General features: G+C 42.4%; 1 protein-coding gene across 2 annotated transcripts in view; it reads left to right on the forward strand.

Annotated features, from left to right (window-relative positions):
• sez6 (seizure related 6 homolog) overlaps positions 1 to 23,657 on the forward strand; it is a 142,081-nt gene that overhangs the window by 104,820 nt on the left and 13,604 nt on the right. For both annotated transcript variants that reach the window (XM_022762985.1, XM_022762986.1), the window contains exons 5-10: positions 4,919 to 5,104; positions 7,256 to 7,424; positions 10,824 to 10,990; positions 13,990 to 14,184; positions 15,182 to 15,320; positions 23,276 to 23,472. In XM_022762985.1, the coding sequence (XP_022618706.1) occupies positions 4,919 to 5,104; positions 7,256 to 7,424; positions 10,824 to 10,990; positions 13,990 to 14,184; positions 15,182 to 15,320; positions 23,276 to 23,472 (1,053 nt within the window). The remainder of the gene's footprint in view (positions 1 to 4,918; positions 5,105 to 7,255; positions 7,425 to 10,823; positions 10,991 to 13,989; positions 14,185 to 15,181; positions 15,321 to 23,275; positions 23,473 to 23,657) is intronic.

The following is a 23,657-nucleotide window of genomic DNA, read 5'->3' on the forward strand; positions in this document are numbered from 1 at the left end:
CTGCTGGCTATTTATCATAGTTGATGGCCTCTCGAGGATGGAGTGAAGCGGGAAGGGGAGGGCGAGGGGGATGGGGAGGGGGGCGGCGGCGGCGGCGGCCCCAGTGGATTCTCCTCGGAGCAGCTATTGTCGGTCTTCTCCAACTTTGTGTTTGTTTTCTCTCTCTGTCGAGACGCAGACCGTTCTCCCGGTAGATCGCAGTGAAATTAGGACAATGCTGGAAATGTGTGGAACGCAGATGAAACAGGAAACATGGCGAGCATCCCTTCTGTTTAAAACCACCTCTGATACAATGTCAGCTCCTCCTTGAATACATCTAGTCGCTCTGTCATTATTTATATGATTATTTTGATATCGGATGAAACTATTCCACTGTAGATTTTACTCGACAGTCAGAAAGAGATGCTGCTAACTCCCTCAGAGGAATCCCATTAGCTTAGCGACGCTGTAGCTCTGGTGGTTTTTTGATGTTGTTTTCAAAGCTTTTTCATCCCCTGTTGTTTAATATTTTTGATGACGAGGTCAAATTTTAAGTTTAGACTTTACGGTTTTTCCAAAGAGGAACAAACATTACACTTTATTCTACATTCATGGGGTCACTACCATAAGAAACCATAAGGACGCACTATATGGTACAGATACAGTATGTTGTCAGGCTTTTAGTATTCAGCAGGTATTTTAAAGGGTCCCATATTTTACACCTGTGTTATATTTGAAGTGTTGGAGGTGTACTGTACTGACCATCCATCTGGTCAGTAGCTGTTGAGATCTGAATGTTGAACTCGTCAAGGATTCAGGAAAATTTCAGCTTCTACCTTTAGGTGGAGGAATGAGTGGAATATTTCCAACATATATATATATATATATAAAGTTTGGCATTTGTGACTAAGTGACCTTTTCAGACAATTATAGCATATGTACCATAAATGAAGCATGATACACTCAGAATAAGCCTGAGGTCTTTTGCCCTCAAACTCGGCGGTGCAGCTGCTCCGGAGCGAAGTCCGGAAACGAGCTGCGTGCTGCATTAATCTCTGCGGGCTGTCAGCTCCTCGCAGTAAATGCAAGGCCAACGGTCAGCAGAAATAAATGCTCCGCGGGACCAAATGAGATTAGAGATGAAGTTTGATCCTTGCGGAGCAATTGCACATGAAAGCCGTATCACAATGTGACCGCAAAATAAATAAATTCAATTTGCATCCGCTTGCTACAGGGGACCATTAAACATCTCAAATTATCGTTCTTCCCGTGCGATCCGCACTGTGGCCACGAGGCCTGATTAGATACAGCGGAGGCCGACATTTTCTCACAGCGATCGTAGAGAGGCGGCTTATGGCCGGTCTGGGGCTTGTGTTGGTTTAGCAGCTCAGGAGCAGCAGAGGAAACAGTAATACATCCTGCTGAAGTGCTGATAATAACTGCTGAGACTTTACAGCTCTGGCAGCAGTAGAATTCCTAATGTGGAAATCGACAAGTCAAAACAAAAAGATAAATCTCACAGTTAAAGGTTCGTATTTGACACTTTTCCTTTATTGGAAATGTTGATCCATAAGAAGATATATTTGTGGTTTGAAGAACCAAAAACCATCCGAGTGATCTAATCAAAAATATATGTTCACGAGAATGGAGTGGACGGACAACCCCAAAACATAACGTCTCCGTTCCTGGCTGTCGCCGACGCAGAGACATCAAAATACATGAAAATCTCATTTTATACAATATGGGACCTTGAAGTGAACGGGATTTAATTCCATCATCAACAAGTAGCTAATGTCAGTTCATGTCGAAACCAACAACAAATATGGATCTTATTGCTGCTGACTGAAGATCTGCAGCGTGTCACTTACAGACACAGTCGCTCCTCTGAGAACAGACAGCTGACCCACAGGAAGTTAAATGTTCATGATGCATCACACAGAGCCAGTTACTCCTCTGATCAGTCAGCTGTTTCATTTACTGAGTCAAAACATCAGAGTATCATGTGACCTGATTGGTTGAATTATGACGGGCGAGTTTTCTGTTTTGGCTCGAGGAACAGGGCAGAAAAAATCACCGGTCATATATGCTGACGTCAGGATTGTGACTGGAGGGATTTGACAGCGTGTGAAAGTGGAAGTGATGCAGAGAGACGGATCAGGAGCAGATCCAGTCCAAATGCAAACGGTCCTCCCGTCCTGGGACGTTTGGACGCAGCAGCCCAGCTGAGCTCTGGTGATCACAGAGGTCCGTAAACAGACTTTTGTGGGTGGAGTAAAAGATGCACCTGTTATCCAATCTGTAATGTAATGACCAGACTTTCTGTATTTGGGAAAAGTGACCACAGAAAATATATCAAACCTTAAAAAATGGTTATGTATTTAAAGTTTGATGGGAAGGAAAAAGTATCTGTACCGCTGCTGTTTCTCCAAACACAACCCGTTTATTCCCCCCTCGCATGCAGGAGCAGCAGTTCTTTCTGCTCGTGTTTTTCTGCGGCGGCCCTGAACGCTCACCACACTGCAACTGACGAACACACAAGAAAATTCAGAAAAACATCTTTATCAATTCGACAACACACGCGCCACAAATACTCACAACGCAACGGAAGTGTTTCCAGGGAACACAAAAATACATTCACCCACATGCACTTGTTCAATGCTTTTAACTTCAAAAGTCACGAAGCACTGAACAACAAGCTGTTTCCAGCCTGGTTCATCACTTTTTAGTGTCCCCTGGAAACGCCTCCTGCCACTTGCAGTGTCTTTGTGTATTTGGTTGTTGTTGTGAGTATTTGCAGCACGTGTGTTGTCAAACAGACGAGGATGTTTTCCGAATTTGTTTGTGTTTTGTCTGTTTGCATGTGTTTTCTTAAGCTGCGGTGCATTGAGCCCTCTGAGCCACCGTAGGTTTCCTCATTTGAATGTTTTTTAGTGTTTGTTGTGTTTCCCTCAGGCGCCACCACACCACAGTGGAAAGGTGTTGAAATGAAATATATCTATGGACAGAATAGATGCTCATCTCAGTTTCAAAAGGAACCCTGTTGTTGAACTTCAGGTCCAATTATTGCAGCAATCAAAACCAGTTCATGAAGGTTATTTTTACATTGTCATTCAGTGTGCTCTGTTCATTTTCAGCTTTTATATTTTTGCTTCTCATCTCTCTTTGTTGGAGACACAAACAACTCGCTGGACTCCAGCTGCACAGCACAGCGCAGGTCCGCCTGCACCCTCCAGTATGAAAGAGAGAGAAATAAAAGCAGAGCTTATCAATAACCTTTCATTAAAACCAAAACCTGATGAATGGCCGTAAGGTCTAAGAAGACAAGACAAAGTGATGTAGCATATAGCCGGCATTTTTCCGCTCCGGGGCAATTTGTCTCTGTGAAAGCTCTCTGTTAGCACTCAGTGCTATCATAGCACAATGCTACCATGATGGCTCTTTTATCTCTTTCTATTCTCCAGTGAGCCTGTGAGTTTCATAGTTTTTGGTTGGCCTGGATATTAATAGCTACAGCAGACCATGGTAATGACTAGCTCAGGGAGTGATAGGACGCAGCTCCAGCAGCTGCTGCTGCTACAGCAGCACTAGTCCGGGATGATGCTCTAATGAGAAATACTATAAAGACCAACACTGCCTTTCTTATCTCTATTTTCATGAGACACTACAGTGCTGGCATCATCCCTCAACACTAACAGAGCGTTGGAAGCGGCGCAGGTCATAGGTTGTCATTTATTGGCCTATTTAATCTCCCTACATATTTCCTTGCCTGAGGCACGGCGTTGTCCCCAACAGACAGAATCAATAGCAGCCCCACTGCTAAGCCATCCAAGGGCTCACAATAAAACTAGGACAATTACAGTGAGATGGATCAGAGACTTTAGCAGAAATATATTATTAATTTGTTTGGCCCGACACCGGGAGGCTGAGGGAAGACGGATCATTGGCAATAAAAAAAGCCAGTTAGTTAACTGGTCAGCCGAGAGCCAGCCCAGACGTCTTCTCCCACACACTAACGTGACAGACCTTTGTCTAAGTGTGTGTGCGTGTGTGTGCGTGTGTGTGCGCATGAGTCTTAATGCTACCGCACAGACCCGGCAGGCGGTATCCACAGGGGGACACTGGCACACTAAATGCCACTGTGGTGTTGCTGTGTATTTTCCACTCGACATTTGTTGTTTTATTTACCTCTGTTGATGCAGACATCTTCATTCAAAATGATACATTATAATATGTCGGGCTATAAGTTGACATTTTCAGAAAATAAGGTCATATATATTTGAACATATTAAAGGTCCCATATGAGCTGTCCATGTGTTGTTTGATTATAAAGCAGTGAAAGCAGTAGTGGTAGTGAAAGTATCAAAGCCTCAGTCCACAGAGAAATGCACACAGCCTGTATTCAGAAACTGAGCCTTAAAACCAGCCGTCAGGACTTCTGGAACTTTGTGATGTCACAACAAAGCAGTCACCAAGCCCCGCCCACCTGGACCCACCATCCAAACCTTGCAGGATTTGGTTTCTCTGAGTGTTTTTACCTGAAATCTGCTATATTTTTATTGGATCACTCAGAAAACAGTCAGCCAATCAGAAGAGAGGCTCAGAGCCTCCTCTCTTCTGATTGGCTCTACGACCCGTTGTTACTAGAGCTCCAGAGAGAAGCCTGAGAGAGGAGATGTAAAACTACATGACTTGATTAAATGGTTAAAGTGTTGGAATCAGTGCTGTGGAGAAAGTGCATTATACTGAATTAATCACGTTGAAGTGCAGGGAATGTTGTTTTTTTACTTGTCAGTTTGTTTCTTTGGTTCTTTCGTTTCTTTCTTTCCTTCCAGCTTCTGGAAACAAGCGTCACCTGTTCAGCTCAGTTCTCTCTCCATTTCTGTCTTCACCTGTTTCATCCTCTGTCTCCCTGACTGTCTCCCCGTCTGTGTGTCTGCAGTCTTCGTGCTCAGCTGCGTCTTCCCCCAGCGGCCTCTTTACGGTGATGTGTCAGTGACCAGTCTTCACTCTGGAGGGGAGGCGTTCTTCTCCTGTCTGACCGGCTACCAGCTGCAGGGCCCCGGTGTGCTGACCTGCCGCAATGCTAGCACCCCCTACTGGAGTGGCAAGGAACCGCACTGTCTAGGTAAGGTCACCACAACCTGGAGGAAACAGTCAAAGCCGACCCTCGATATCCACAGCGCCACAGACAGGAACTAGACACTTGAAGTTCATTTCAAATTATTACAATTATGTCCCTGTATTATAAGTATTTCTACAATAATTACATTTTTAATTATCTTTCATTTAAAGACTGTCATAGTCACAACTCTGATGTAATTACTTTATATTTATTTCTGTGAATCAGTGTTATTCACATATTGTTATTAAAGTAATGAGTGTGTGACTCTGTATTTAAATGGATTCTCTTTAAAGGTCAAACCATTTGTAGTCTTCATATTTTATATTTATTGTGATATTTGCAAATTTTGTAATTGATCTCTTATTATGATAATGTGAAAATATAGACATATTGTTGGTGTTATTAGTTATTAAAATTACTTTTTATTTTGTTATTTTAATCCTTAATACCATACATTATAATAATATTACAAAATAATATAATAACACATAGTATAATAACAAAAAAAATAATAACAATACTATATATATTTAAACTGTGATAAATACATATTTGTAAACAGTAGACTGAGATGTAGTGATGAAACCGATATCTTTCGTCACATTATTTTCAATAATAATAGTAATAAATAATTCTTTAAATGTACTGGGTAATATATGTATAATAAGAAGACATATATTAGCATTACCATAATAAATAGCATAAACATTATTAGCATAATTGGCTTTAGCTCTTTGATAAATCAATATAATAATAATAATACATATAGCTTAAACTGCAAATAACAACAAAAAATGTTTCTTTTACAGCATTAGCATTAGCATTATTATTAGCATAGTTATTTATAGCGTTACATACACATGCATCAATATTATTATTAGTCCTTTTAACTCACTGTGGACAGAGACATGACGAAAATTACTAACTAAACACAAAACTTAATTTACAATGTTAGCATTACGAGCTGTTAGCATTACTTACATCTGTTAGCATGGTACACCATTGTGGTGGCGTTTTGTATTGTGAGTAAACTTGGCCTTTTAGAATCAACAGATCTTTTACTTTCAGAATTTCTTTCTTATTTTTAGTGTTTTTTCTGTCCTTCAGTTTTTCACCCAATTCCCATCAACACTAACAACATTACTGCAGCAGCCAGGAGTTATCTATTGGACCTTCAGGTCCTTTGCATGACAGCCACAGACAGACGGACCTGGACTCCCACAGGCATGCGTGGATGATGGATGTTTTTTTTTTCTTCTTTATCTGCTCCGATGAGGCCGGCTGATGAATAAAAAGTGACAATTTTGCTCCTGACCACTCGGATCGCCTCTGATTCACAGCGCAGGGAATGTGCCTCTGAAAGCAATTTCTAAGATCGAGTTTGTGTGGCTGTGCATCTGTATCTCTGCCATCTCGATTGTGTGTGTGTGTGTGTGTGTGTGTGTGTGTGTGTGTGTGTGTGTTTGTGTGTGTGAGTCAGAGCATAAAGCAGGTGTATTGAGGTGTGATTACTGAAGGCTGGGCAGGATGCCACTGGGTTTACTCTTCCTGTTCTGCTTTAATTAAGCTTTGTCTGCATGAGTAACCTTGACCTGATCAGCTGGGAAACAACACACACAAACATACACACACACACACAAACAGAAACCCACACACACCTTTCTGTACCTGCAGATAGATTTTCCTCAGTGTATCACTTATGTTTCTTTTTCACCTCATTTCTTGGTTCTCTTCATGAAAAATAAACAGATGATTGTTTGAACACTTCCTGTTTGACCTTTTTCACTCTTAAATTGAAACCAAAGGTCTTGGATGCAATCTGCAAATCCACAAATCCACTCACTGACAAATTACAGTCTACAGTAATCACCCAGTTTGAAGAATTACATCAAATCAAGAATAGTTTAGATTCTATGATTACATTTTTAATGCAAATTTTGCTGTTAAAAAGTCAAACGGGGAGCAGCAGATAGCAAACAGGTTATTTCAGATCTTAATTCAGACAAATAAGGTTCATCTGAGATCAGCAGGTTGATGGGGGATGGGACACTCTCAGCAGGAGTCTGTGAATTTGATTGAATTTAAATTGAATGTGAGAAAAAAAACAACAAAAAAAAAACATAGTGCACTTTTGCTTCTCCTCTCGCTCTTCAGCTGCCTGCGGTGGTTTGATCAGGAACGTCACAGTCGGTCGGATCATCTCTCCTGGTTTTCCCAGCAACTACAGCAACAACCTGACCTGCCACTGGCTGCTGGAGGCCCCCGAGGGCCAGAGACTTCACATCCACTTTGAGAAGGTGGCGCTGGCTGAGGACGATGATCGGTAAGCAGGACGTCCAGCTTTTTTCTAATGTGGTTAACTCTCACCGCTCTCGTGGCATCTAAAAAACCTGCTGTACACCTGCTCAGCACCAAATGGCAGAAAGACACAGTCAGCAACTGGCTAGTGAACGCAGTGGAGCATTTAGCAGCTGCAGGAGTCAGGTGTTTCCCCCTGGAACAGGTGGAGACCAAAAACAGAGGTAAAAAAAAAGCAGGAAATCTGGATTAAAGTCTCCAGAAACCCGACTCCATATGAAAGATAATGTTTCTGCGAGACTGGTGGATGTGTAAATTAGCAACAATTCAGTAACAAGTTCACCGCATCAACCTAAAAGGTGATATCGACTTTGAAGAACTGAACCAGCCCTCCGACCCTCTAACACGACCCGTAGGAGTGTCTCCTGTAATAGTTCCCCTACAGCGGCAGATGTACCAGACCTTGGTTGTCATGGTTACAATAATAAACATGCATACTGTACCAGCAGCATTGCATCAGACCTTTGTTGCCGTGGTTACTATAATAAACAGTCATGGCTCGGTTAGGTTTAGTGGTTTGGGTTAAAGGTAATTACTTTGTCAATATTAGACGATTTTTGTTGTCATGGTTACAATAATAACAAAGTAACGGATTAAAAGAAACAATATAAACTGCTACTTTCACATGGGAATTGAACACCGCTCTCCTGGGTCATATTCCTGTGTTTTGTTGACCCATCCATCCACCACAACCTCCTCCCTACATGGACTGTCTTTATACTACGTCTCTGGACTTCTTCCTTTGCTCCTGTTATAATTACTACGGCCAAGAGATGTTGCCTAGCAACAAAACGTAACTATTGGTCATAATAACCTGCTGCACAGATGACCTACAGGCTCGTTGTTTTTGAAGGACAGTCTCAAACAATCAGTTACTGCAGGTTTAAAGATGTTCACACTGACAAACAACCAACAGAAAGATAAAAGCTCTGGATTATTATCTGCAGTGAGTTTTAATGTTGCATGATGGTCAAAATTTTTACTTCAGGGGCTTAAACTCAAGAAGCCAATCTAATCCAATTTTATTCCTTTTTTGATAAATGGTCTAATGTCGATGTCTCGTGGGTTAACGGGATGTTTTAACTTCCTGTTCAGTCGTGCGTCATACCTTCTGGTTTCAGTAAGAGCATCTTTTCAGACGACTCCTCGGGGTAACAACTGGCTGTCAGTGCAGCTCGTGGCGGTGACAGTACAGTGTCATTTAAGCAGCATGGAGCTCTCATAAGAGAGGACTGAAAAGACGAGCCACAGGGGGGAAAATTAGCTGAATAATCCATTTTGTATACCAGCCAATAGCTGCTCCGGGCTGCTCTTATGCTCCTGCTACAAATATAGACCCTGTAGATATGAAGAGACATCTGGACAGCTCTGAGGAAACTGAAAAGATCAGGAAGAAGTGATGATGTGCTGAGGATAGAGAATTGGCACGGGTGTGAAATATGATAGCGTAATGAGGTCTGATGGCTTCTCAAAGACAACGATTCCTTGTTAGCCATCTGCTCCTTTAGTCTTTCCATACATACCAATTCAGTGACTTTAGTAATGTGAGCTCGATCAGATAAACACAACAGAAGAGCAGCAAAATCATCAGCAGGAATCATCAGCATGTCTTTGATTGGATGTCTGGCTCCACCGTCATTTCCAGCCGCAACAGGGCCTTGTGAGTCTGTGTGTGTGTGTGTGTGTGTGTGTGTGTGTGTGTGTCACCATGGTGAAATGTGGTCCTGGAAACACCTAGTGTAGGAGGAGGCAGCGCAGAGGTGGAGGTGTCGGAGGTCGTTTCATCAACTCTCTGGACCTTTTCGGGGGGGAATCACTTTTGTTTCATGACTAAACCGAAGAGGAGGAACCAAAACTGTTCCCCCCACTTCAGAGAAATAAACCAAAGGGAAGGAAGAATATTCACCTTCAGCTCGGTTCAGTCAGTGTGAATAGAAACATGAAGAATAAATGTAAATAAAGGTTTTAGTTTGACGTGGAGACTCTGTTATGCTGTAACACTGCTACCTGAGAGGAATAATTTAAGTCATCAAAGGCAGCGGGGAGAGATCAATGCACGGGGAACCATAAAGGAACAGAGCCAAGGGGTGGGGGCCGCCACTGGTGGAGGGGGTGTGACATGCAGAGGAGGAACTGACTGCTTCAATAGATCCACCAGCTGCAGATGACAACACTGCATTAGGCATCAGCGGGGTCACAGCTGTCTGCCGTGGAATTTAACATCAGTAGAAATTCAGATGTAATTAATGATCGTAAGTGGGTTAATTTACATGAACTATAAAATTATTATTCAAACTGCCCGTTGTAAACAGTGGCGTTGCTCCTTTCCCCCTTTTTAATACATCCATTGTTATGCCTATACAAATAACTGGATCAAAAAGTAAACACATGCATTTCTGCAGTGGTAATTAAGTGTAACGTGTTAAGTAGTAAATGGTAAGTGTTTATTGCACATTTCAAAGGAGATATTTGTACATTTTGCTAATGCTACATCGTCAACGTTAGCATTAACAGCTGTTTACTTAGCATTCTTGCCAAGAGCTTCAGCCATTGTTACGTTTACAATACAAGAGGTATTGATAATACATCCCCTGAGCAGCGCTGCATCTTCGGGGTGTACCGGATGCTACAGTGACTCAGTATCGGAAAGGGACGAGACAGGCCAACTGGGCTGGGGCTAGCTGGTTAGCATGCTAACTTCAGGAAGACAAAAGCAAAACAAAAGTGTCCCTTTCCAGCGCTGGAGAGTTTGAAGAGTAAAGGAATGAATAGCAAAACATACAAATAGCTCCTTTAAGAAATCTCTGCACATTTCAGCCTCTTTTCTCTACATACTCTCAATTCTGTGTGAAGCTTTCACCATGAAGTTTTTTACAATGTTATAGAACATTATTTCCAACACAAGACACAGGTGGGAGCCATGACCCCTACACTGGAAAAAGCTTAGTGTATTTCATAATAAAAGAAAATGGGAAAGTATTGTACTGGAATTATGTTTTTATTTGCAGAATTAAGGTGAATTACTTTCCAACAGGTGTTAAAAGTGTTTGCTGCAACATAGACGTACTGTAATACAGTATTAGACTTTAAAACAAGGGATTAGAACCTGTTATATCTTTCAAAATGACTGACTGGTAAAATACAGGCAGGCAGCAGGAACACGTTTCCAAAGGGAGACACACTAAGACAATCCAGCAGCTAAGTGGGGAAAGAAGAGAAGCTGGGGTAAATACAAAGGAGCAAATGATTGAGAACAGGAAACAGGAAGATCTGTGAGGAGGGGGAAAGCCTGAGGACATCTGGTGGACGGATGGAGTATGGCAGGAGACAGAAATCTAACGACTGCTTGCTCTCTTTCCTCTAGGCTGCTGATCAAAAACGGTAACAGCATAGACGCAGCTGCCCTGTATGACTCATACGAGGTGGAGTATCTGCCTAATGAGGGTTTACTCAGCTCGTCCAGGCACCTCTTCATTGAGCTGACGACAGATGCTACAGGCACGTCCACTGGCGTTGCAATCAGGTACCAAGGTAAGATTTAGAGCGAAACACAGAGAAAACAATGCAGAAGATGCAATCAGACAGGAATTACCATGAAAACACACCACTCCATATGAAAAGATGAGAGCTCATTTTTTTTTTCCAGAGGCCGGGAACAGCTAGGCATCAGTCAGAAACTCTGACCTGCTGTGAATTCTCAGCGAATTGTTGATTTAAAGACATAATTAACAAAGACTTTCTGCAGAATAAAGTAAGAAAGCCGACTGGTAAATAGAGGTTAGGAATTCTAGTGATGATGAAATTCATGTAATCAAGGCCGACACGAGTGCCGCAGTGCTGGACTGTGTGAAAGCAGAGAAAAGCTCCTTTCAGACGGTGAAAAGAAAACGAGGTTGGTAAAAGGGATATATGAAGAGGTGGTCTGAAGAAAACCTGGCAAGTGTCTGAAAGGTGGAAGTGCTGTAGTAATAATAGGAGACTTTCTATAGGTGTATGAGTGGAGCTCTTCTATTTATTATAAATAAACTGGTCTAATATGATAACATTAATTAAAATTCTGGCTTTTGTTTGATGATTATATGGTTGGAAAAGTTAATGTTAACACCTTCAAATAGGATTATAATGCCATTATGTATCACGCTGCACTTACAATAAAGTGTTTTAAATTACTCATTATCTCAAAGTATTATGGAGGCAAAAATGGCCGCACAATTATTTGAATTTTATCACAAATTCAAATAGAAAATTCAAGTGTCTTTTTTTCCTCTGGTTTGTTTGGTATAAAAAAAATCAGTGCTATTTAAAGGTCTCATATTGTATAAAGGCAGATGTCCATGTGTTCTTTGATTATAAAGCAGGTCTGTATTAATACTTATGAATCCAATCAGTCCATCTAATACTTTCATGGTATTTTTATCATAATCTATCCAATAGATGTCAAGAGGTTTTACTGTGTACCACATCTCATGGTGGAGCTAGAGAATAAGTCAGGGGAGCACCAAAGTCTGCCGGGTTTATTCTCCCAGGACCAGGAGTTGTCTGCACAAAAATGACACAGCAGGTTGACTGATAGTTGTTGAGATATTTCAGTCTGAACCAAACTGATGGTCCAACACACCAACAGAACAGACCAACCCGCTGACAGTGCCACGCCTGGAGCCGCGCCACTGGCGTTGCTTAAAATCCTAATTTGGTCCAAGGGGAGGAATCCTGGATGAAGCTGAGGCGAGAGGAGGAACCCCAGTGGACGAGTGTGACGGAGCGAGACTGACGCCATGAAACATAATTCAATATAAACCTTTATATTTCCTCGATGGAATTTAATGCGGGAAAGGAAAAACACATTTTGTCAGAACAAAAGCCCCATTACTAAAACACTGTCTGGATAATCAAAAGAAATGTTTCACTTCCATTACTGCCTTCATTGCTGGCAATAATCTTGGCAATAAACACATTATTGGGTGCAGTTAAATGCTTCCTTAGCCGTTGAACGGTCCCTCTCTTTATTGATTTCTCTTTTACGTTAGTTGCTTTTGCAGCAATTTAACGGTGTCTGGGAATACAAGAATCAAGGGCAAGTCTTTCAGGTGCACAATATTAATTTGCAGCTTCAGAATCCATATGATGTTATTTTACAGTGAGTTTCAAGCGACACTGTCAAGGTGAGATATCACTGAGCTTCTCTTATCTTTTGTCCTCGCATTTGTCTCAGCTCTCGCCATCAGATAAGCAGCTTGTCTCCGGTCCACAAGGACCACTTGGAAATACAATCAGTGTAATCTGCTTAGGCCGCCGCTTCACTGCTACAAATGGGATTAGGTCCAAAGGGAGCAGCCATGCATAATTCCAGCGGACCTCATTACGGCCATTAACAGCACGTAATGCTGTTCAGCTTGTCTCCAGCAGATTTGATAGTCGCTACTTTATCCTGACGAACCGTTCCCACGCCGGTAAACAGATAACATCTTTCATGAGTGTTCATTTAGCCGTTTCTAACCGCCTCTTTCTCTCCTGTGCATCTTTCTGTCTCATCTTCAAAAGAACGTGTCCTTTAAGCAAAATTTGAAAGATTCTCGAACTCATTGATTCATCTCAAAGATTATATTTATGGCATTTACTTCTACACAAATTGTATTATAGCTTCTAGAAAGTATACCACCGAGGGATTCTGAAGTTCTGTTGGGGGATTTCAATGCTCAAGAAACCTCAAAGAGGATGACCTGGAAAAACGGTCCAATTGGTTCTTTGTTAATGGACATTATTGGATATTGATTGGCCGTTACAAACACCATGTTCAAGTGCAGGGTGGTTCATAAGTGTTCCAGGTACCAGAAGACCTCAGGCCAAAGATCGATGATTACCTCTGCAGTCCTGACCTGAGACCACCGCCACATCCATCACGGTGAGATGGATCAGATGGCGGGGGAGATTCCTGGACAGACCTTTAACCCAAATATGTAATGAGAATGAACTGGGAACATCTGGCCTTGAGACCTTTAACTCCCACCTCTGGAAGGATTTCTCATGCGTCCTCAGGGAGGGTGGGGGGCGTGGAATCTGAGTGGGGCGGCCTGAGAACACGCCGGTGGACCACAGCAGTGAAGGAAGCCATCAGGCTGGAGAAGAAGGCCTGTCGTGCAGGTACAGGCCAACCAGGAGGTCTACAGCTACGCAAAAACCCAGGTGTGGGGGGAGTTTGGAGAGGCATGAATGTCACAACCAAGCTTTGTAATAGGTCCTCTCAATACCTTGAATATCTTCACCGAAATTAATGTCAGTGCATCCAAGCTCTTCAGGATATTTCAGTCTGTGGACCGACCAACACCATTACATTACAGCCAGAACTGAACGACTCTCACAAGTACCTCAGATATTATGAACCATTTTCACTGCAGCAAGATAAAAAGTTAAATCCATTAAATGATGGATGTGGCAACTCATTACGGACCATGTTGACCTAGTTCACCTGGCACACATAGCTTTTCACTCACTCTTTGGTAAATAACATAACCCGTACCTTCTCTCCACAGCCTTTGCAGCCGGCCACTGCTACGAGCCCTTCGTGAAGTACGGTAACTTGACAGCTAGCGACAACACATGGGCAGTGGGAGCCGTGGTGGAGTTCGCCTGCGACCCCGGCTATACTCTGGAGCAGGGATCGGTCACCATCGAATGCATGGATCCCAACAATCCGCAGTGGAATGAGACGGAGCCGGCCTGCAGAGGTCTGTATGTCTGTGCCCATCCAGATACACCAGGTGCATCCTGTTGTATATTACATCTGTCACGCCGACACACTTCTCTTAAAATGAATAGACAGTGTGTCAGCAGGGCTCATGGCAGCTGCAGCTTTAACTATGATGGGTGTTTGTGCCTGTAAAATACACAAACATATAGAATGATTTCATTCAGTGCAAAAGTACCTAGGTGTAATTTATGCTGCACTTTCAGTCAGCAAGTGAAAATGCAACAAATTGCTGGCTTGAAACAATCCATACATCGTAAAACAGCATCGATTGGTCATTTTCACATTCACCTGTTCACACCTCAGAGTTTTAGTACAGCTCTTTTCACACAGCTACAGTTTTTGGTATGGATTCTACTCAGAAGTACAATTAAAAAAAAATCGGCTGTGCAAGTTTCCTCAATCTTTAATTGATTTAATTTTATAATCAAGCGCAACAAAGGGAGGCTTTTTCATACAGGTGAAATGAAGAAAGTCAGACCAAGAGCGAGAGTTGTGTGAACAACATTTATATGTAACGTATTATAACTTCTTGTCTTGTAAATGCAACAATGACCGAAGCTCTGGTTAAGCAACAATCACCACCAAGAAACCACAGAGAAAACTTACAAAAAGCCCCTTTAACTTTTCCTCTTTATAAACATGTACATCGTTATTGAGCTCTCGGCACTGACTCTACAACATACACGGCAACAAGGTGAACTCATGCTTTTTATTTAAAACCCATTAAGACACTTAAAGGAAGTCTCTGCGGTGACTAAGTGTTCAACGTTTGAGGGTTTTGGATTCTTTTATTAAATGAAAGAAACAAAGGTAGAGGTGTCAAAAACAGACCGTTTCAGTATTGGACCCTGAAGTCCAGGAACTGCATTAGCAATTTTGACGCCCACCCCTGTTGCTCTTTGCACGCTGGTAAAAATGACCTGTACATTATGCGTGGTTGAGTGTGTGTGTGTTTGTGTGTGTGTGTGTTTCAGCTGTGTGCAGTGGTGAGATCACAGATTCAGCCGGAGTGGTGCTCTCTCCCAACTGGCCCGAAGCCTACGATAAAGGCCAGGACTGCATCTGGGGAATCCATGTGGAGGAGGATAAGAGGATCATGCTGGACATTCAAGTGTACGTATCCTTCCACACGTGCAGTTAGATCCGCCACCTCACCCCGTATACACAGACCGACATTACTGCAACCCCCCCCCCTTCCTCTTTTAAATCTAATCTAAACAAAAACCCAGTTCGTTTCCCGAGATGATGCGTACGTACCCCAGTCCCTGCTTCACACAGAGGCTTAGACGCAGTTTGAAGATTATGAAGAGCTACCTCACCATGACTGGTAAAACACACGAAAAAAAAAAACACAACGGCTGTTAATGAAAGAGCGCTCGGCTTGTGAAGTGCCACACAGACAAAGGTTAATTAGGTGCAGCGGAGAAAGCTAATTATATCAGGATGGGAGGCCCCCACTCCCCCCTCCCCCCACCCCCACCCCCACCTCACACACTCCTGTAAATGGCTGCTGTGTGGAGTAGAGGGTGTGCGCGCGTGTTCAGCATGGTAGTGTGCGTTTTGCTGTGATTGCAGTGCCAAGGTGAAGACACTGAACACCGCACCCCGCCGTGTCGCAGCCCGATAAGTCAGTCAGCCATCGAAAATCACTCGCCATTTGCTAGCAAATTAAGGAGGGCTCATTTGCATCGGTTGCATCTTGAGCTCTGTTTTGCTTCCCCTTTCTTCCCTCTCTCTTTCTCTTTCTCTCTCTCTCTCTCTGTCTCTCTGTCTCTCTCTGAGCACCACCTGTGCTCCTGTTGTGTTTTGAGAAGCATTGATTAATGGCTTCCTCTAGTTTTTGAAAGGAAGTCTGTCAACATAAGTAATTGCTGCTGTTCATTTGGCGGAGCGGGTGATTTCAGTGGAGGTGAAGGTACCCAGTGAAAACATTCAGACAATATAACCACCTGAAAAACATCCTGCTGCTCGAAAATAATGTTTTACCTTTTTGTTTACTTGAACTTAAACTACTTCTCTAAGTGTAAAGTCGAGGTTCAGTAATGCACATGATCAAATTCATCTTTCTCTCCTTTCTCTGATGTGACACACTCGTCCACATACTGATACAAGACATACTCCACATACTGATATTAATCCTCCAGTGTTTGCTCAGGCGACATCTAACTTCAAGGTCATTGTCAGCTGCATAAGAGCTGAGGTTAAAGACTTTCCTGTGATTTCTTAAAGCTCCATATTTTCTTCTTCTTCTGCTTTTTATTTTGAAGCGTTGATCCATAAGAACCAAAAACCATCTCAGTGTAGTTTCACATCTCCTCTCTCAGGCTTCTCTCTGCAGCTCTAGTAACAACAGGTCGGTGAACCAATCAGAAGAGAGGAGGCTCTGAGCCTCTCTTCTGATTGGCTGACTGTTTTCTGAGTAATACAATAAAAATACAGCAGATTTCAGGTAAAAACACTCAGAGAAACCAAATCCTGCAAGGTTTGGATGGTGGGTCCAGGTGGGCGGGGCTTGGTGACTGCTTTGTTGTGACATCACAAAGTTCCAGAAGTCCTGACGGCTGGTTTTAAGGCTCAGTTTCTGAATACAGGCTGTGTGCATTTCTCTGTGGACTGAGGCTTTGATACTTTCACAGTATTAATATAGAAGCTAGACCTGATCTATAATCACACTACACATGGAGGGAGCTTTAAAACAAATACAAACCTACATTTACATCAATCCAAAGCGTTATGGAGTGAACTACATTGAGATGGTTTTTGGTTCTTAAAACCACAAATATATCTTCTTATGGACCATCACTTTAAATAAAACACAGGAGAAGAGGAAAATATGGAGCTTTAAGAAGGAGTGTGTCCACACCACTTCTCTGCATCGCTTGTTCTGGAGGCAACATCCCGACAAAAGTAAAACCACCAGAATAAGGAGCTGGTAGAGAGGATTTTCATTGTACTGTGTGGATGACCATCTTTGAAAAGTCTGAAACTTAACTCGAGGTGTCGGCACGCCGTGGTCCAGTTTCACGGAGTGGTGCTCATGGGAGTTGAGCAGAACAGAGATTTCCATGGAGAGAAAGTTCTAATCCAGCACAAAGCCTCCTCACGTCTGAGCATATGCCTAACAGGTGTCTGAGCATTTATATGAAGCTTATCAGTAGCAGCTGTTCTCCCTGAGCTCTCGGGGTTAGGCCGCGTACAGAGAGATATATGAGGCCTATAACAAGGTCCCTGGGAATTGGTTCCTCACACTCCACACACACACACACACACACACACCTGTGCACACGCACATATACATATCTCCCGCTCCATCTGCGTAATGGCAAAAGGGACATTATCACCGGGCTGTATCAAATGACTTTTATGGATGGCCTTCAAATGAAAGAGGAGGGAGTGAAAGGTGTGATTAAAGGGAAAGTGGGGGAAGTGAAATGAATGAAATCACTGTCTCTCCCACAAATTACAGACCACTGTCCACTGCTCCTGGATGAGCATCAAAAACATCGCCTTTTCAAACGCCAGTCGCCGGTAAAGTGGTAATTAGCTGCATCATTAGAGAAACAATCCACCTCACATGCTGTTACATTGTCAGATGATGTCGGGTTGTGGTGTTCAGTGGCTTCACAGAATCATCTGGTGATTTATCTTTTCTGCTGTATTTGATATCCCTCATCCGCTTTTTGATAACAATGCCCAGGATTCTCATCCTATGTTTTATATAAGTGGAGCATCAAAATGAATTAAAGTTGAGACTGCTCACTGTCTCCAGGTGAACACGCCAGCTGTTCTGATCCCTGTTCAGTTTGCATTACTGGTCCCTAGTGGACATTCTAGGTAATGCAAGTTTTTTTTCTCATACTTTTCATTTTCCATCCACCATGAAAACAACATGGCGGACCTACAGTGCACACACACACGGTTTAGACTTGGATCACAAATGTCTGTAAGTGAAGATGTGAAATATTGTTGGATTGAGTGTTTTCATCGGGAAAGGAAAGCGTTACTGTAGTTGCAAGATGAATGTCGGCTGCACATGCTGGTTACTTGCTTCACTTTTCAGCCTGCTAGCCAACTGAAGGGGCGTATTTCTATAGAGGTGTGTGCTAAGCTAATAAGTATACGACTCCTTGTCACATCGTGTTGCATGTTTGTGACAGATTAAAATACCTACCTTGCTATGTTACCTTTGTAGAGAAAGCGTTGAAATTCATGGACATTTTAGCAGTAGTTTATTTCTTTTTTTAGTATTTCATATGTTATTTACATTGATATCTTATCTCATATACGTCAGTGTATTGATAGGCTACGTGTTTGTTGGTGTAATATTAGATTCACTGGAATTTTTGTCTCTCTGGTTTGTTCAGACACACAATTGTGAGAACAGAGTACAAGGAATTATGTTCATCATGCAGCAGTGCGACTGATAAACATGCAGGTTGTTCTGACCTACAAAGTGCTACAGAGCTAACCGAGGGAAATGTCAATCAAGCCCCGTCTGCACGCCCCTCCGACCTTTTAAGAATTGTGATCAATACGTGATAATCATTTTGTTGATACTATCCCCTGTGTTTGAGAATAAACGCTTTATTTTCCTATTGCTGATGATGCAAATTGGAGGTTAAATTTGATTAGAGGATATATCAGACAGCTGAGATGGACACAGTTTGAAAACAGTTGATATCAGTTAAGCAATTTGTATAAAGCTTGAGAATGTCAATATCACTGGCATGTGATGGATTTAAACATATTACATCTACCATTCTTATGAAAGAGGAAAAGGTAAATGATTTCACCAGCATGGATGACAGATATTCAGAGAAGCAGTGCAACAGCAGCCAAAACCATTTCCCTCCTATATTTCCGACAGTGGGAGAGATGGGAAAGAGCGGATCATGAAGTGAATAGCTGAGGTGAAATGTGTTGGCAGCTGGTCCTGGGGGCCTAGGCCAAACTCAGCCCTGTTTTTTTACAAATTGAACCAAATCAAATTAGTGTCAGGGAACGGAGGCTGCGATTGATTTTTCTCTACAGATGTGCCGCAGAGCCACATAAAGCCTTGTTTAGCTTAATCACAGCAAATTTGACACCAGCTGAAAATATTTCTCAACCTGTCCCGTCCTCCGAGCGAGCGAGCGAGTGAGGGAGAAGCTTCATCCGTCTGCAATCAAATAAACATGGAGCACCATGGGTTTGGAAAAACACTTTGCTTGTTTTACTACACTTGTGAGGCCCGGCTCCAGGTCGTCAGAAAGACAGCAGCTTTATCAAGGTGAGGCCATTTTTCCTGGCCTCACCTGCACCTGATGTGAGTTTAAGAGTAGTTAATATTATGTCGTTTTTAGGCTTAGGGTTTACAGCTAGAGTTTATAGGTTGGACTTTCAGAAACTCTATTATAATTTACAACATCAACACTGCACTGAAATTTTGAGGTGAGGATATTTTTAGTCTCAGTCAGAGCTGCAAATGAGAGATGTTTCAAAAGGAAAAGAAGGGAAATTGTCCTTTGAGAGTGAACACGGCTCTCAGAGAATGAATTTAAATAATAACATCAACATCTTGTAGCTGCTGCGTGATGCTGTGAAATCAACACATTAAAACCACAAACAGACTGATCTAATGCAGAAATACCAAACAAAACAGAGGAAGTAAGATCACTTGTGGATGTTTGCCTCAGCCTCAGTGTAGTCTAGCACGTACTTATGGTGACAGTGTTGTATTTTAGTGCATTTTGGAAATCACACAGGACAGTCGAGCATGACTTAATTTTGCATTTACACTGTGAATGTCAAATTTGAATAAATCCAGTCTCTCTTCACGTTATTATTTTCTGAAATTTAGCTAGATATTTGAGTTCCCACAGTCTTTTCAGTGTCAAACAGTCTCACTCTGTGGATATAAAAGTGTCTGTAATACTACAGTATTACAGTACTACAGTATTAATAGTACTCTGCCATTCATTTCCATCCTAACCACACTGTGATTTATTCTAACTGCCCTAAACTACCACCCACTCAATCCACATGACAAACCCAAAGTATTTGAATGTAATATTTCCTCATGGTAACATCAAAGCTAACGTGATGCAAAGTCAGGCAACTTTCTTTCACTGACTCTCTGAAACACATACGTTCATTTATAATCAGTAACTTGTTGCTGCTGTAAAATGTTTAGCATGAAGTTATGTAAGATCCCCTGAAACCTTGTGTGAGTTAAATGCTATAGGAAGTCACACCAGTATTATTATTATTATTATTATTATTTTTATGAATAATGGTAGAAATATCCCCCCAGGCCTCACACTGTGCTCTAACACTGTCGCCACAGAAAATACTGAGGGGTGGAAACTAACTTTGGGTGAACTGTCAAAAGGAGAAGAGCAGTGACAGTGACACTGATGCTGTATGATACGTTTTTGAAGTAAATTAAAAAATAAATAAATAATCAAAGCACACTGCACTACATAGGCTTTGGAAACCTGACCTATTTTTTTTTTTTTTTTTATCTCTTTTTGACTGTTTTAAATTTAAACACAGCATCATCCCTGTTAATGTCATTGAAAACAGGTCAGGACTGACAGACGTCATGTAGGAACGATGTGCTGTCTTAGCACCAACACAAACACAGGTAGCCACCACACTGTTGCACGGGCGGACAGCGCTGACTGATGAAGGTCCTGCAGCTCTGGCTTCTTACTTTTCCGGCGCCTCAGGTTGTTTTTCTCGTTCTCCTTCAGTGAACTTTAATCCAGGAGACTGTTGTTTTTTTTTTCTCCTCTTTCAACCTGATTGGTTGTCTCCTGATCGTTCTATAACCTGAACCTCGTGTTTATTATTGTAACCATGACGACAAAGGTCCTCTAACCTCAAAGAAGTACTTGTTTCAGCCTGAACCATCACCTTCCACTAAACCTAAGTTGTTTTTGTGCCTCAGCTTTACCAAACCTTTACCGTAACGTTGTGGGTACATTGTGGATTTGTTACCACATGGACTATGTGTGCATACACGTGCACACACTTCCGTGTAGTCAGTGTGCAAGCAGCAGTCTAAATTGACGAACCTGCTAATGTTGTGTTAGCCTAGACAAGCTAACGATAGCCTTTGTGAACATTGTGTGTGGAGCGTTGCTACGACAGCTGTCGCAGTTCACAAACAATAACAGTGACATTTCAGGACATGAACATGTTGACGACGCGTTGAAGTGAACAACTGAAACTCTGTGAGTCAGTCTGAGGTGTTTCCTGGCGGCTCCTGGTCGTCTATAACGTGTCCCTGATCATCCACGACAAATATAAAGTATCTCCATGCACCAGTCCGGCGCCTGCTGCTGCCTCCTTGTTGTGATTGTTTTACTGTAGAAGAACAATCACCGTTGCCTTTCCAGAACGTTGGCATCAACTTGGAAACAAACTATAAATCCTCATCATAAAATGTTGAGTTATTTATTTTAGCAGATCATCCGTGGCAGATCTGCAGCTGCCACAGGAGGAAGGAAACAGTCCGGTCGTATCAGACGGTCAGGGACAAACAACATGAAGGACTTGTTGGTTGTTTCACACCTGCTGGGAACACCTGAGGACAAGTCTTCAGTCCCACAGGACATGACTGATGTATGCAGCAAAAGAAGTTGATTAAATGTATTTACTCCTGAGGAAGGACCGAATGTGAGAGACATAATATATTCTGGCTGGTTAACATGCGTTATATTTAGATCAGAGGGTTACTGTATAGATAAGGTTCTTACAAGTGTAGGAATACAAGTGTGTGTGTGTGTGTGTGCGTATGTGTGTGTGTCTAAATGTGCGTCTCCAGCTGAAAGAAGACAAACGGTCCTGCCTGTGGAAAGACTCCTGTGATTCCTTCCACTTTTTAGTAAAAGAAAAACAAACAAAACAAATAAAACAAAAATAAACATTTGACTTCGTCAGACTTTGCCACGTGTTGATTCGGTCCACGCCTCTTGAACCTTTGATTTTCCAGCATTCCCATAGTGATTAATAGCTCAATCTCAGGCCGGCTAATGAGTTTTATCAGGAGCCGCTGGTGATTAATTAGCAACAGTAAAGAGCATGTCACTGCTTTATTCTGGCTAAGCCGTTTCTTCCCCTGCTCTAAATCTCCTCCCAACAAAGACCCGGCTCAGACCCAGGTGACATCTTTGAACAGAGCCACAGCTCTACAGGCTGCGGTCACAGCAGCACACACACACACACACACACACACACACCACTCTTTGACAATTAAACTGTGACCGGGGGGGGGGTGGCTCTTATTCATCGTTGATAGAGGCAAATGTCCACGACAGAATTCATTGTAAAAAGGGCGACTTCACTGATTTCACACAAATCAAGATTAGTTTTCTTGTTGTGGTCAGTGCGGTTGTATAATGTCCTCAGAGGCTCTGCAGGGAGTTAAAAGTCAAAATTAAAAGCATTTGTTATGCAGAAGAATTGTTATTATTGTCAATGATTTATTCATTTTGGAGCAGATCTCTACTCCTGGGAAGCTGTAGGAGGTTTTTATTACTGGCCCCCGTGAAGTTGATGTTCCATAATAATAATAATTATGTTAAATAATGTTTCTATAATCTCTTCAACAAAGGTGAGCAAAACGTTTTCGTGACCACTGGTCATAATGGATGAAACAATATGTAAAAGAATAAAAAGCCAAGACGACAAACTCTTATTATTTTCATATATATATATAAAATGATGTGAACCACAAGATCTCACCTCGTCGACAGTCACATTATTATCCTGACAATGTTCAGGCAACAGGAGCCATGCTGCCCCTCATGAATGCTGTAATAGTCTCTCTAACCTTGGTCTGACCTGCGGTTGTCGTGGCCCTCTGCGCAATTACTGTTAAAAAGCAGGAACACATTGTGAGACGTTCCATTAACATCATGTTCCGACAGATATCTCTCATGGGCTCTCGAGGTCAGCGAGAGCAGCGCGTTTTTATGCACATGAAAAAAAAAAAAAAAACCCTGAAAGGAAAAACTTCATACCACCAAATTGATTCTGGTTGAGGTCCAGACTTCACTGCGAGTGTTCCTCCTGTGTTTCAGGTTGAACATCGGCAAGAACGACCTGGTGACCTTTTACGACGGGGACGACCTGAACGCCAAAGTGTTGGGTCAGTACGGAGGGTCGAAGCCCCGCTTCAAGCTCTACACCTCCACTGCCGACGTCACCATCCAGTTCCAGTCCGACCCCGCCACAAACGTCTATGGCTACAACAACGGCTTCATTATCCGCTTCTTTGGTGAGTCATGGAGCCGGAGGTGAGCTCCTCACCAGGGAGCTCTTGCCTTCTGCCGCTCAGCTGTTGTGATGGCTACGTTGATATTTAGAGTAGGTGGATCTCTGCAGTTGCACCGATTATTCAGCAGCTTGACATTTGATCATTTTATGTCAAGTATGTGAGGCTCAGGGGCAAAGGAGGTTTTG

Source organism: Seriola dumerili, unplaced genomic scaffold (assembly GCF_002260705.1).
Source record: "Seriola dumerili isolate Sdu_G_001 unplaced genomic scaffold, Sdu_1.0 BDQW01000458.1, whole genome shotgun sequence".
NCBI classification, from domain to species: domain Eukaryota; kingdom Metazoa; phylum Chordata; class Actinopteri; order Carangiformes; family Carangidae; genus Seriola; species Seriola dumerili.